Source organism: Sitodiplosis mosellana, unplaced genomic scaffold (genome assembly GCF_009176505.1).
Source record: "Sitodiplosis mosellana isolate CC-2019 unplaced genomic scaffold, AAFC_SMos_1.0 Smas_scaffold_6167, whole genome shotgun sequence".
Taxonomy (NCBI): Eukaryota; Metazoa; Arthropoda; class Insecta; order Diptera; family Cecidomyiidae; genus Sitodiplosis; species Sitodiplosis mosellana.
In genome coordinates, this window is record NW_022601408.1 from 4,438,004 (window position 1) to 4,451,479 (window position 13,476).

General features: G+C 35.7%; 1 protein-coding gene across 1 annotated transcript in view; it reads left to right on the top strand.

Moving 5' to 3' along the window:
- Nucleotides 1–10,089, top strand: part of LOC129575765 (cell adhesion molecule Dscam2) — a 49,843-nt gene extending 39,754 nt beyond the window's left edge. Inside the window, exons 10-19 of the mRNA XM_055459766.1 lie at nt 212–969; nt 1,058–1,366; nt 1,459–2,328; nt 6,183–6,467; nt 6,540–6,683; nt 6,764–6,889; nt 6,989–7,185; nt 7,340–7,466; nt 7,547–7,637; nt 8,453–10,089. Of these exons, the coding sequence (XP_055315741.1) occupies nt 212–969; nt 1,058–1,366; nt 1,459–2,328; nt 6,183–6,467; nt 6,540–6,683; nt 6,764–6,889; nt 6,989–7,185; nt 7,340–7,466; nt 7,547–7,637; nt 8,453–8,756 (3,211 nt within the window). The 3' untranslated portion in view covers nt 8,757–10,089. The remainder of the gene's footprint in view (nt 1–211; nt 970–1,057; nt 1,367–1,458; nt 2,329–6,182; nt 6,468–6,539; nt 6,684–6,763; nt 6,890–6,988; nt 7,186–7,339; nt 7,467–7,546; nt 7,638–8,452) is intronic.
- Nucleotides 10,090–13,476: the final 3,387 nt, after the last annotated feature.

Consider the following 13,476-nt stretch of genomic DNA (forward strand, 5'->3'; position numbering starts at 1 on the left):
GATGAAGTTGGATTCGATTCGAATTTACAGGTTTACGCAATACGATATGTCGCAGATATGCCGTCGTAAACCTGTACATTGAATCGCAATGCGGAATGTCTTGGGAAGGTTTTACTTTATGGCGACATGTCGACGTAAACCTCAATGTATCGCAAAATTCTTGTAGGGGAAACACCCAATGCGAAATTGACGATTATTTATGTTTGCTCAGAGTAACAGTGAAACAGGATGTGACACAGGAAGGAATTGCTGCCGAAGCGCAAATCGTTAACGTTGATAGCAGTGATAGTGGCCCATACTTTTGTCAAGCCAGTAATTTGTATGGTCGAGATCAGCAATTGGTTCAGCTTCAAGTTTTAGAGCCACCACAGGCACCATCGTCGTTGACAGCTGCGCTGATTACAAGTCGTACGGTTAATTTGAAATGGCAGCCACGCGGATCGGATGCATCTGAAGTGACAAAATATATTGTAGAATATATGGAACATGATCGTCCGTGGCAAGAGATTGTCATCACCGACCAGCCACAATATACGGCTTTAATTGAAAATTTGAAGCCAGCTACCAGGTATATATTTCGTGTGATTGCCGAGGGTCAGGCAGGACAAAGTGCTCCGAGTCAAGAGTTACATGTGAAAACTGAGCCGCAGAGACCTGCCGGACCACCATTGAATTTATCAGCTCGCCCACTGTCATCGACTGAAATACTAGTAACTTGGATGCCACCTTTGGCTGAATTGCGCCATGGGGAAATTCAAGGCTTCAATATTGGCTATAAAACGTCAACCACACCGGGAAATAATAATTATAATTTCACATCCGTTTCGGGTGACGGCGAAGATGGGACAGGCGAATATCTGTTGAGTGGCCTACTAAAATATACTCGGTATAATATTGTTATTCAGGCTTTCAATCAAGTTGGATCCGGTCCCTTGTCTGAACCAGCTACAGCACAAACACTGGAAGATGGTATGTGTCGATGTGAAATATTCTAAATAATTGAATTTTAAAAGATGTACTTTTTGCTTTTATTCGGTATTCCATATGAATGACGTAGTACCAAGTATGCCACCAGAAAATGTCCGTTGTGCACCACTTACATCTCAATCATTGCAAATATCATGGCAGCCACCATCAAGTCATCATACAAACGGTTTGCTGCAAGGCTATAAAGTTAACTTTGAATTCATGTCAGATCTTATAAGTGGAATGAACGATGACATTGACTCAAGAAAAACCACCGATCTGACCATCGTTTTGACTGGACTAAAAAAGTTTACCAACTACAGCATTCAGGTTCTTGCTTTCACCCGGATTGGAGATGGCGTTGTATCAAAGCCATTATACTGTCAAACAGAGGAAGACGGTAATCAATCTTATTTGCCAATATTGCTGAATGAATACGCATTTTGTTAATGACAATTTACCGAGAAAATCTTTTATTTATTCCTTTTGTAGCTCCGGAAGCGCCAGTAGACATCAAAGTTGTTGTTAGCTCACCTCAGTCATTATTTGTTTTATGGCTACCGCCATTCGAACCAAATGGAAACATAATCAAATACAATCTTTATACTCGTGTTGTTAATGGGAGAGAAGAATTAAATCATGAGAAACGAAGCTTGGGTGCGCAGGTCTTGAATTATGAGGCGAAGGGGCTTCAAGCGCACATAGAATACCAATTTTGGGTAACAGCATCGACCCGTGTTGGCGAAGGGAAAAGCTCACGAGTTGCCTCAGCCATAACAAATAACCGTGTTTTGGCAAAAATTATTTCATTCGGTGGTCCTGTGGTGCGCACTTGGCGATCATCGGTAACTTTATCGTGTATGGCTGTTGGAAATCCGCGACGTGAATGGTTTAAAGGGGACGTTTTATTGAGACAAGGGCATTCGCATAATGTTCAAATACTTGACAGTGGAGATTTAATGCTAACTAATTTACAAATCATTGACAATGGTAACTACAGTTGTCATGTTGATAACACCAACGGAAATGATGTCATTACGTATCAATTGATCATCCAAGTTCCACCCAGCTCACCTGTCCTATATGTAACTAGCGCTACTTCAAGTAGTATCTTAATGCACTGGAAAGTTACATCAAATGGAAATGCACCATTGCTTGGGTTTACTTTGTATTATCGTCGAAGTCATGGAAATCTCGAAGAAATGACCTTGTCTCGTCACGCTTCAAGCCATGAATTGAAGGGTTTAATGTGTGGAAGCACTTATCAGGTTTACTTGACCTGCAATAACAAAATAGGAACGTCGCCATCGAGTACAACACTACATGTTAGAACCCAGGGCCAGGCACCCGGCGTTCCAACAGGTAAGAAAATGCGATTAATTAAAGGTGATAATATTATTTCAAGTTGGTGGCAATAAGCACTATATTAAATGTCAAAAATGTGCACATAAATTATCTAAAAGTTGTGACAGTAAATACTTGTTTTGAATTCGACTTGATATTAGAAAGATATTTAATATAAGTATACTTATTACTTAGCTCTGAATTTGGTACCTTGGCTCTATGGTATAGAGGGTATTAATTCCAAGACTGTATTGTTCATATGTTTTCGACATCATACTTAGCAAAAAATGCTCCTTTAAGTCTCTCCTTCTCTTAATTTTACACTAATTTATTATTTTGTTGTAGTATTGCAAACGCCAGTGAGTGTGATACCCTTTTTTCTTATATCCTGGGATTGAAAATGTTTTATAATAGAATTGGATTGATTCCTCCACGAATCAACAAAAATTTTTCAGAGTATTCCCTTTTCACCCAGGAGAAACCAATCAATTTACTCTACGCTGAAAGGCTGCCAAGTTTAGGTTCTACAATTCATTCTACGCTGTTCAGATTCTGTTTAAATTAATTAATTTCTCTTGTGCACTGTTTTCCACTCATTTTCAGAAGGCCACCAAAAAACTCAAGAGAACTCATTTTGAATTCTTTTGTTGGGGGAATTAAAAAAAATATTCCGAAATCATGAATATTGTGCAATGTATTCGACATCAACAATATTCGATTGCTTATCGAATATCATTTCAATGTGCAACAAGTTTGCAAAATTGTCCGTGATTGATAAATTAAATTAGATTTTTTTATTGTTCGAATTTAATTTGTACTATCATTTATTTCGTCTCGTTAACCGAAATCACAATGTGTGTGGAATGCATTGAATAAAGCGCCATCTGTGTCATGCTGCTTTTATTCGTATAGTTCCGAATGCATTCATTTGAACCTAGGGGAATTTATCATTCAAAAGTTCATGAATTCCGGTGTGTTTTGAGCTAAATTCAGAATATCCACTCATATTCACCGATATTCAGTCTTTCTTATTTGACAGTTCAGGCGTTCTCATCAGCCGCCATCTTGAATTCGTCGCCATCTTGGAAATTTGATTCAAAATATTCACAAAATTCACAACATTCACATATAATCGAAATTTTGACGATGATTCAATGAGAAAAATATCCACAATATTCACAAATATTCACATTTCTCAAGCCTTGAATGAAACCCCTAGATTTGAACGCTCTGAAAAGGTTCAAACGTTCAAAAATATTAGCCCCTATAGTATTGCATAGTTCATCTTCCATGGACTTGATGGCGCTAATATTATGATAGGACCTGTGAAACGCGTAGAAATCAGATATTCACTACGCGCCTGTCAAACGTACTCAGCGCCGCTCAGCGCAAAGTACTTGTCCGATTGTGTCGAATATTGAGCACATATATTTGTGCCGCATAGTCGACGCGTGAAAGTTATTCTTATGTTTTGTAGGCAGATTTTCTCCAGTGAAAAAAAAAAACGCAATTATTCGCAAAAACTAAATTTACAGAATAATATATGGTTAAATTTTTTCCACTGGATTTCATGAATTCAATAGATGATAGATATAAATGAAGTTTTGTTTGGTATTGTGTTGCTGTCGATTCAATGTTAGGTTATTTTGTTTATTGCGACCAAATGTGGCTTAGTAAAACCGAGTAAAATTACATTCTTTTAAAAAATCATTGAATGTAATTTTTAAATTACTTTTTCGAGTACAGTCAATCGGATTTTAGTGCTTGCTTTAGTACCATCGTGTTTACTGTGTAAGCAACATCGTCAATTGACTGTACTTGAATAAATCGGAATAATATTGAATTGAACGAATTGCACCTGGAATTGTGTCGGTTGATAGCAATCGATAGCGGCTTCTTTTGCTGTCGACTAAAAGGTGTAATTCGACGTAATCACTGAATATTCCAGCTAATAATATATAATAGTAATTACATACAATGATTTTTTTAAAAGAATATATTTTTACTCGGTTTTACTAAGCCACATTTGGTCGCAATAAACATAACAACACAACCAATGGGACCATACAGCTGATGTAATAACATTGATGTCAGCGTAAGAACTTTCTTCTAAAACTTCACAAATGAAGTATGAGAATAAAGCGTGGCGCCAGCCAACCAAACGCGATAGATGGTCAGCTACGGCTGACGCCCGTTATCCAGATAATTTGCGTGCGGTGAACGCATATAGCAACTCCGCTGAAATTCCGTTTTTGTGACGAGCGATCCATCCAAATTTATGATAGAATCCATGAATTTGTTTGGATAACACGTCACAAAGTCAGAAAAATTATAGATTCTATCATGAATTTGGATGGATCGCACGTCACAAAAACGGAATGTCTGTGCCGGTATTCTGGAACACAATCCCCAAAAATAATGCGGAATTATTCCGAGCGATCAATTGTATTTTGGAAGGTGGTATCCGAACGTTATATATGGATTTGTCTCTTTTTCATTGATTGAACATTTGGTTTCCACCTTTCAAAATACAATTGATCGGTCGGCGGCAGCGAAGCGTTCTATATGCGTTCACCGCACGCAAATTATCTGGATAACGGGCGTCAGCCGTAGCTGACCATCTATCTCGTTTGGTTGGCTGCGTGGCGCCACTATCTTTCCCATATATATTTCAGATGGCGGCTCTACGAATCCCATACGGAAACCACTTCCCAAATGAGTCTAGATTGAACATAACCTAACATTGAATCAACAACAACACAATACCAAACAAAACTTCATTGATATCTTTCATTTATTGAATTCATGAAATATTCAGTGGAAATATTTAACCATATATTATTCTGTTAATTTAGTTTTTGCGAATAATTACGTTTTTTAAAACTTAGAACCAAATTAAGAGCAGACAAACATCTAATATTATTATGATTGAATGAGAACTTTACAATACTCAATACTTAGCGAAGTTGAGAACTGTCAATGTCTCAGTCACGTTGGATACGTAGTGAAACATAGTAGCACTACGTGCTCTCGTTTCATTCGTTTGATTATGATAAACGTCAAAGTATAAGAGAAAATTATTTTAACAAAACTGGCAAAAAAAATTGACAAAATTGGATCATAAATTTAACAAAATGGGTATAAAATTGACATTTGTTGCAATAAATTTGACAATTGCAAGCAATTTAAATTAATTTAGGCAAACATTGAAATATTAATAGAATGTAGTAAAAAACTGAGCTCATTTATTTAATGAGTGAGCCGCATCGATATTTATTTACTGAGTGACCGCATGTCTCTTCCGCATGCATTCTTTCTTAGAATACAGACACGAACACAATGAAACATTGTGTTTGTATTCGTAGTCTAACGACGGAATGACGAAGTGTATGCTATACCGTTCGTTCGTTCACTCGTTTGTATGGAGTTGCGCGCGCTTCTCTTTCGCTTCTCATTCGCATGCGGTCACTCAGTAAATAAATATCGATGCGGCTCACTCATTAAATAAATGAGCTCAGTTTTTTACTACATTCTATTAATATTTCAATGTTTGAATTCAGGTCAAAGAGCGGTTCGGAAGATTCCTTAGACTAGGTTTGTGCTTGTCACCACTACGTCTTTATGGGAATGCTGTGGCGCCACTCTCTATGTTAGGGAATTTTCCTTGAATAACCTCTTTATTGCGAAAATGATCAATTTTATGGCGTTGTTGGATTTATGTATGTTCCAATTTTGTCAGTTCTGTCAGAATTATTTATTTTACATCTAATTCTGTTTTTTTTTGCCAATTTTCCGTCAGTTATGATTTAACCATTTATTTATTTAAAAAAACATATATTTATTTATTGTTTTAATCTACAATCATAATGCAGCTGCATCTACACTCATATCACCAAATTCAACGACAGCTGTGCTCCGCCTTCACAATTGGCCAGATAATGGATGTCCAATCATTTACTATGTTCTCCAATATCGAATGATGTCTAATCGTTTTGAAAACGAGTGGATTCTCGTTTCAAACGCTTTAAAACCTCAACGCCGCTTTACATTATCAGGATTGTTGCCCACAACATTGTATCAATTGCGAATGGAAGCTCACAATGTGGCAGGATCGTCAAGTGCTGAATACAATTTCATTACACTCACTAAAGAAGGCGGTATGTGAATTTTTCGAATATCATGGATATTCAAATGAAAAATAAATCATTAATTTGTCTTTATTTATATAGATGCACCACCGCCTGAACTGATTCACAGGCGACCACCAGCTATTGGATTTTATAACAATGCGAACTTTTTAACTGTACTTATTATTACTTCGGTCACTGGAATTACATTTTTACTCACATCACTATATCTTTGCTATAAAAACCGTAAGTATTTCTCTCAACAATGAAGATGCTTGTAACAGTTTATTGAATACTGAGGTACAAACACTTTATTGAATAAATAGGTCGGGAAAATCGTGTTCGAAAAGAAACGAAAGAAAATCGTGAAAATAGCGAAGCAGCTCAACGTGAACGCTATTACGCAACAATACATAAAGTTTCTCACCAAGCGGGCGATAAAATACCTGAAGGTAAATTGATTGCTGTTAAATGCATTAATTTGGACAAAGAACTTTGCGGATAGCTAGAGCGTTCAATACAAATATTTTCGTTTTTTGATTCGTTTGTAGGACCAGAGGACATATCGCCATATGCAACATTTCAGCTATCTGAAGCCAGTACACTTGCTCAACCTCATCCGGGTCCGGCAAATACACTGCTACATTCGTTTATGTACCATGAGCGAGCTTTACAGGAAGGTTGCGCATCGCCACCACCAGCGGTACTAAGCCAACATAATTCAAAATCATCACACTATTATAATATTGTGCGTTTAATTTCTCTCAATTGGATTTTATTAGTGAATTTCATTTTATATTGAATTTTAGAATGCGAAAATGTGATTTTTGGTTAACATGTTAATGAGTTGTTTAGATTTTTGTTGTGTACATGTTTATTTAACAGAATTCGATTTTTAACAGAATTCGAAAAATCGGCGACGACACTCTCGCAAAACAGAACCAGAGAGTGAATCAGATTCAGACCAAGATCCATTGACATCAAGTCGAACTGAATCATCGAATCAATTGGATGGCAAAATGAAACATAGTAAGCGTTGATCAAACTAGCACAAATCCAGAATATCAAATAAGAGTGATTGTTTGTTTTCGCTCGTTACAACTATTTAGGTATTATTTATCATGGCAACCAATCAAGTACATCGTCTGATCTGTCGCCCATGTCGGAGCAGAAGTCGTTGCCACGTCGTGGTAGATCCAGGTACCATCAACACAACAATACCACATATACTACAAACACAACACCAAGACACAGAAATTTATCCTCTGAAATACCGTCATCTTCTCTCCATCACAATCCGACCACTGATACAGCACAGCAAGCCACACAATTGCTATCATCATCCCCTCCACGAAACGCTTCTTACCTGAAAAAAAGCAATTATTCCCGCATGTCGAGTCAATTTAAGCCAATTCAACATCGCACCATCTACACAACCACGCACCAATAAAATTAAATTCATTTTTAATAATAATGCTTCTCCGTGGGCTGTCGTATGCTTTTGTTTGTTTTTGACTTTGCTTCCTTTTCTCACTGCATCGCACGTCAATCATAAACAGTCTATAATCAATCAATCCGATACAGAAAAAAAAATCCAATCCAATTCCAATCCAATCAAACACAATACAATCCAATCGACACAAAACAAATACACCAAAACCATCATCTAAACAATAAAACACATACACACTGACAAGACGCACATTCTTAAATGCTCCGAAAAACAAAAGAATCGAATGTTTCACTAAAAAAAGAATGAGAACAAAGCCTCATTAAAATTCCTGAAATGATAATGATTTAATTCGCTATTATCCAAAAGAATCACTCACCAAAGATTCACATAAAGAAGATGAACGAGAACTTTTGTGTTTCGTATCGATTTTTAACGACAAGCAAACGAGTAGATTTAAAAAAAACAACATCCATAAAGTCATACAGATAAAAAAAAAAAACAAACACTAATACACAAATTCAAACATATTCAATGTAAGAGCAACTAATTCATATGCGAACAGGGGCACAATGCGAAATCTTCTACCTCTACAATTGCCAACAATTGGTGGAATCGGAAATTATCATCATCAAATTCCAAATGAATCCGGAACGCCATGCGTAGCTGAGCTATCCGAAGCCGAATGTGACATTGATACACTGAAAAAACTTAAGCTAGATATACGTTCATCGCTCTGGTCACGACCAAATCTAATTGCCAATATAGCCAACAAAGTTGACGACGTTCCAAATCTGAACAGTAACAATCAACTACGCCAATCCATTGAACCCGAAAACAATCCATCTGACTATTCAATAGCTGTTTAATCTTATCGCATCTTATCGATGTAACGCTACGTCATCAATGCAGGAAAATCACGATTACATCGCACATTCATCATTCACATATTTATACAATCTTCCCAACAAATCAAACATACAAAAAAGGACATCTCACGTACACTTCTATTATTAGCAAAGACGATCTAAAAAAGAACTGTTTCTCTTTCTTTGGATACAAAGTTTAGGTAAAAGTATTTTTTCAAAATTATAAATGTATATATTCTATAGAAAACGTTTTTTTTTTTTGTAAATGAATCTTATTGAGAAAAAAAAATATTTCGGACAACCCAGTGCCAAATTTTTGTGAATATTTGCAAGTAGTAACAAAACAGATGAATAGATTTTTTAACATATACATCAAAAACAAATGAGAAATAACCAAAAAAAATGATAACCAGAATTTAAAAAAAAAAACAATACTCTCGATGTTTTGAGACCATCAAAATTAACTATGAAACTTGGGGAGAACATGTGAACCTTTGAAGAAAAAAAGAACTGTAAAATCAAACAATGCACCTCGTCTTACGATGATGAGATTGCCTCGGCAATTTCACATAATTTTGGTTTGTTTTCAATGAAATATGTGTATGCAGTTTACGTTTCAAGCACATGTATTATAAAATCGAAAGCGTTGTTGTTAATTTTAAAAGTCCGTTGATTGGTTTGTAAATGAAATACGTTGCGATCAAATCGATAGGGAATCAACGGAAATTTAACATTAACAAAAAAAAAACAGAATAAAATAGAGTTTTATAAGTGATAAATCAGACAAAAAAATTTTAAAATCAAAATACTTTAAAGAGACGTATATATAAATAATATACACAGGTTAGATATCTAAAGTGATTGTTAAGTAAGTTTGTCATATTTATATTTAGTATTAAAGTGAGAGCCCGAAATGAAACGGACATTTCTTGATTTTTGTTGAAATTATTCTTTGGAAAAATCATATTTAAGTAACAGTTAAAACCCATCAATAAGTCGAGACAACGCAATTAATTTGCAACACGGTCGGCTCGTATCTATCTGTGTGTTTTAAAATCTAAATCATACAAAAAATATTAACTAACTAATCAATGACATTTTTAATTTATATATTGTCAATTCCTCACTTCCGATGACTGCCCACTAGGGTGTTTTTGATATCAGTCAAATGAAAAGTGCCACAGAAACCTATGAATGATACCAACCCCCCGTGCTCAGTCTGGGTTAAAGCAGTATGTAATATGCTAGTTCAAAAATGTTGTTTGAAAAAAATCTATTCTAATTAACATTTCTTATTTCTATTCTATCTGATTCGTTCAATTGTAAACATGAAGTTTAGCTGAGTTCCGAAGAGTACAATATTTCATTAGTACAATATTTCTTCACTTTCACATTTACTTTCATTCTAAATTCAAATTCCGAATAAAATTCCAACTTTATTACTATGTCGAACGGTGTGAAACATCTACCGCAAAGCTGTGATGTTCTGTTCTCGTTGACTTGTAGCACGACGGTATTCGGAATCTTTCTGAAGCTCTTTGCCAACTTACGATTGCCTGGACAACGAACATGTTTCTTGATTCTGATCGGAGAATTCGCCGCCATATCAACAGCTCCCATATGAATGATGGATGGTTTGCGATTTGTCTGTTGAAAATACAAATGCCGGGATTAATCTCAATCTCGTATACGTACACACCATTGCGATACCGTTCCCGCACGACTCCATCGTCTATCAAACGTTCCAGGTGACTTTTCGGTACTTCGTACATAATGGATACCGCTTGACTATTTGGGGCAATGTAGGTTCCGTATGCATCTCCAAATTGTTACGCAAATTCGTGGTGTATTGCTTGTAGAGGTATTGCATCTGGTTGCCGAAGAAGCTATTACCATTGTAAAACTGCATAAAAACAATCCTTAATTATCTTTATGCCTAATGTGCACAGATTTTTTTCGAGGAAAACGAGGACATTTTTTTCGAAACGAAAAAAAAGAAGACTTTTCCAACATTTATTTGAAAATCAAGGATGAAATGAATTTAATGACAAATAAATGATGATGAGTAACCCTCTAATGCATTAATTTTTCCTAGGGCTGGGAGTACTGGTTCTTGGTTGATTTTTGGCCACAGATAATTTAAAAAATATTCATAATGCTGGATCCCTCGTGGTTCAGTCAGGAAATGCGATTGACATACATCAGAGAACAATCAAATACATTGTTTAAAAGTGTCAAAAATGTGTCTAATTTGAAGTTCGAATAATTTATTCTGTCAAATTCTTGTTTTTGCACACATTTTTGTTTATAACTTTACAATCACACTACATACACAAATATTGCCAAAGACAAAAATAAAGAAAAAACATTAACGAAAAAAAAATTTCTTTGAAGCAATGTGATCCGATGTACGATTTACGTTCTACAGGCGTTCAAATGTTGCCCGTCTAGAGGCGGTTGTATGCATTAGAGGGATAATCATTTTATCCAATTTGAATTTCATTTTTCTTGAATTTTCCCATATTTTATGAATTTTTAAAGAAAATTCGTCCGAAAAAACGAGGACATTTCGATTATTTTGGAAAATTTGCGAGGACCGCTATAAAAAACGAGAACCATCCTCCTAAAACAACGACGTCCATGCACATTATTTATGCCATCATCACTGAAGGATTCCGCATCATTGTTTCCGTTGGCACTCTTACTCTTGTAAAGAAAGAGCAACGAAGCTAAGGCGAAGATTTTGGTGCATTCATTCGACTTTTGGGTGAACCAATCTTTGGCTTCTTCATAGTATTGTGGTCGAACGATAGACTTCAATGTCATTTTTATCGCTGGAATGCCGATTCCTCCTTCAATTCCCGTTTTGCTGACTATTTTCTTCTTCTTCCGCTGGTCGCAATGAACCGGCGGCATCGTGTTCGTTCTAAAAATAGAATATACGCATGCAGCAGAGTTTTACTGTAACGGAGAAATAAACAAATGAGATGTTCACTCCGTTGAATATTTGTTTACTTCATGATATAAAGTGATATCAGTGTATATTAGGAATGAGTTTACTTGCTGTTCGATGATCTGAATTTAAAGAATTGATGTAAAACTAACATCGACGAAATGGAGATGGAAGTATTTGTTACACATATTTTTTTGCTTCGGGAATAGTGAATAGCAATCGATGTGTTGTGTTAATGCCATCAATGTACGCAGAATTTTGTGCTCTTTATATTAAAAATAGACACTTTTCATTTGATTGATATCAAAAACACTCCACTGCCCACTCTGTATGAGTGCCATGCACCATGCAGTCCAAGAATAACTACATGTAATGAAAATAGTTTTAGAACTTCTTTATTGTAGCAATCAACATCCTCATGATCGGATGAATATTTTTACCGAAATTGACCAGGCTTTTTAAATCTTTTGGTTGATAAAAAGCATTCCCTTTATTTTCAATCTACTTGATTGATTATATTATTTTATAAGACTGGATTTTAGCAGCAACACAACCATAGTAAAACAATGAAGAAAAAAATAAAAATTATAACAACAAAAATGTTTTTTTAAAGTGAGATGATTTAAAAAAAAAGTATTGAATGTTAATATGAAATTGGCTTCTCCCCGTCTCTAATTCGTTGACCCAAAGCTATATTTATCGGGGATAGAAAAACCCCGACAAGAAATGGGCTCCGCAATGAGTTATCACAGTCAATCTCACCTATCGCTTATCAAACATGCATGCGGATTCTCGCATTGCAATACATTTTCAATGGATCAATTTAACGCAAAATATTTACGACGAATTTACGCGTATACACGTAATGCAAGCACTTCGGTGCTAATTCAAGAGATATTCAGAGATTATCTGCAATGCGAGTTTTTGCGGAAAAAAAACTTGTCAGAATCTACATTTACATTATTGAGCAGTGATAGAAAAGACAAAAAACTTTGAAAAAAGTTTGAAAAGAACAAATTACACCCGTGTGCTACCTTATGAAAAATGGCACTGATTTTTAATGGTGCAGTTAATTTGTTCTTTGATAATTGAGAATCGATGCAATTCGTTAAAATAAAAAAAACAGTAAAAGAAGAATTGATTCAACAAAAAAATCATCAACATTTTACTAAATTTCCACCGCACAGAAAGACAAAAATATATCAGCTTCGCTAAAGCAACCTGTCAACCTCAACGCCGAAAACAGTGTTGTGTATTGATGAAAATATCCTAGGGGGTCAGAACACAAGCGCTTGAGACGAATCCGTACGAATATTTGTGAATTCGTGTGATTGTGTATACGAGACATTCGCAGCGCAGTGAGTGTACAACAACAATAACAACGCCACGAACGCATGAATATATGCGAATCTATGTGAATCTCACAACTTGTTCTTAGCCCCTAGAAAATATCTATATATCATTGTAAAATATGTCATACCTACTAGTTAGGAGGGGAATGAGTAATCTAGATACAGTGCGAAATTGCGGTTTCAACCGTTTTTGGATGAATTTACACTAATTTTAGGGGAAAATGTGTTATTGCTTATGCGAACACTCAAGTGGCTACTATTCATATACGTGCCAATACATAGACACGCACTGGTCACCAAGTCTGTGCAGTTGTATGTATTGAACGAGTTGCTGTGTGCAAAATTTACAATACATACAACTGCACAGGCTTGGTGACCAGTGCGTGTCTATGTATTGGCACGTATATGAATAGTA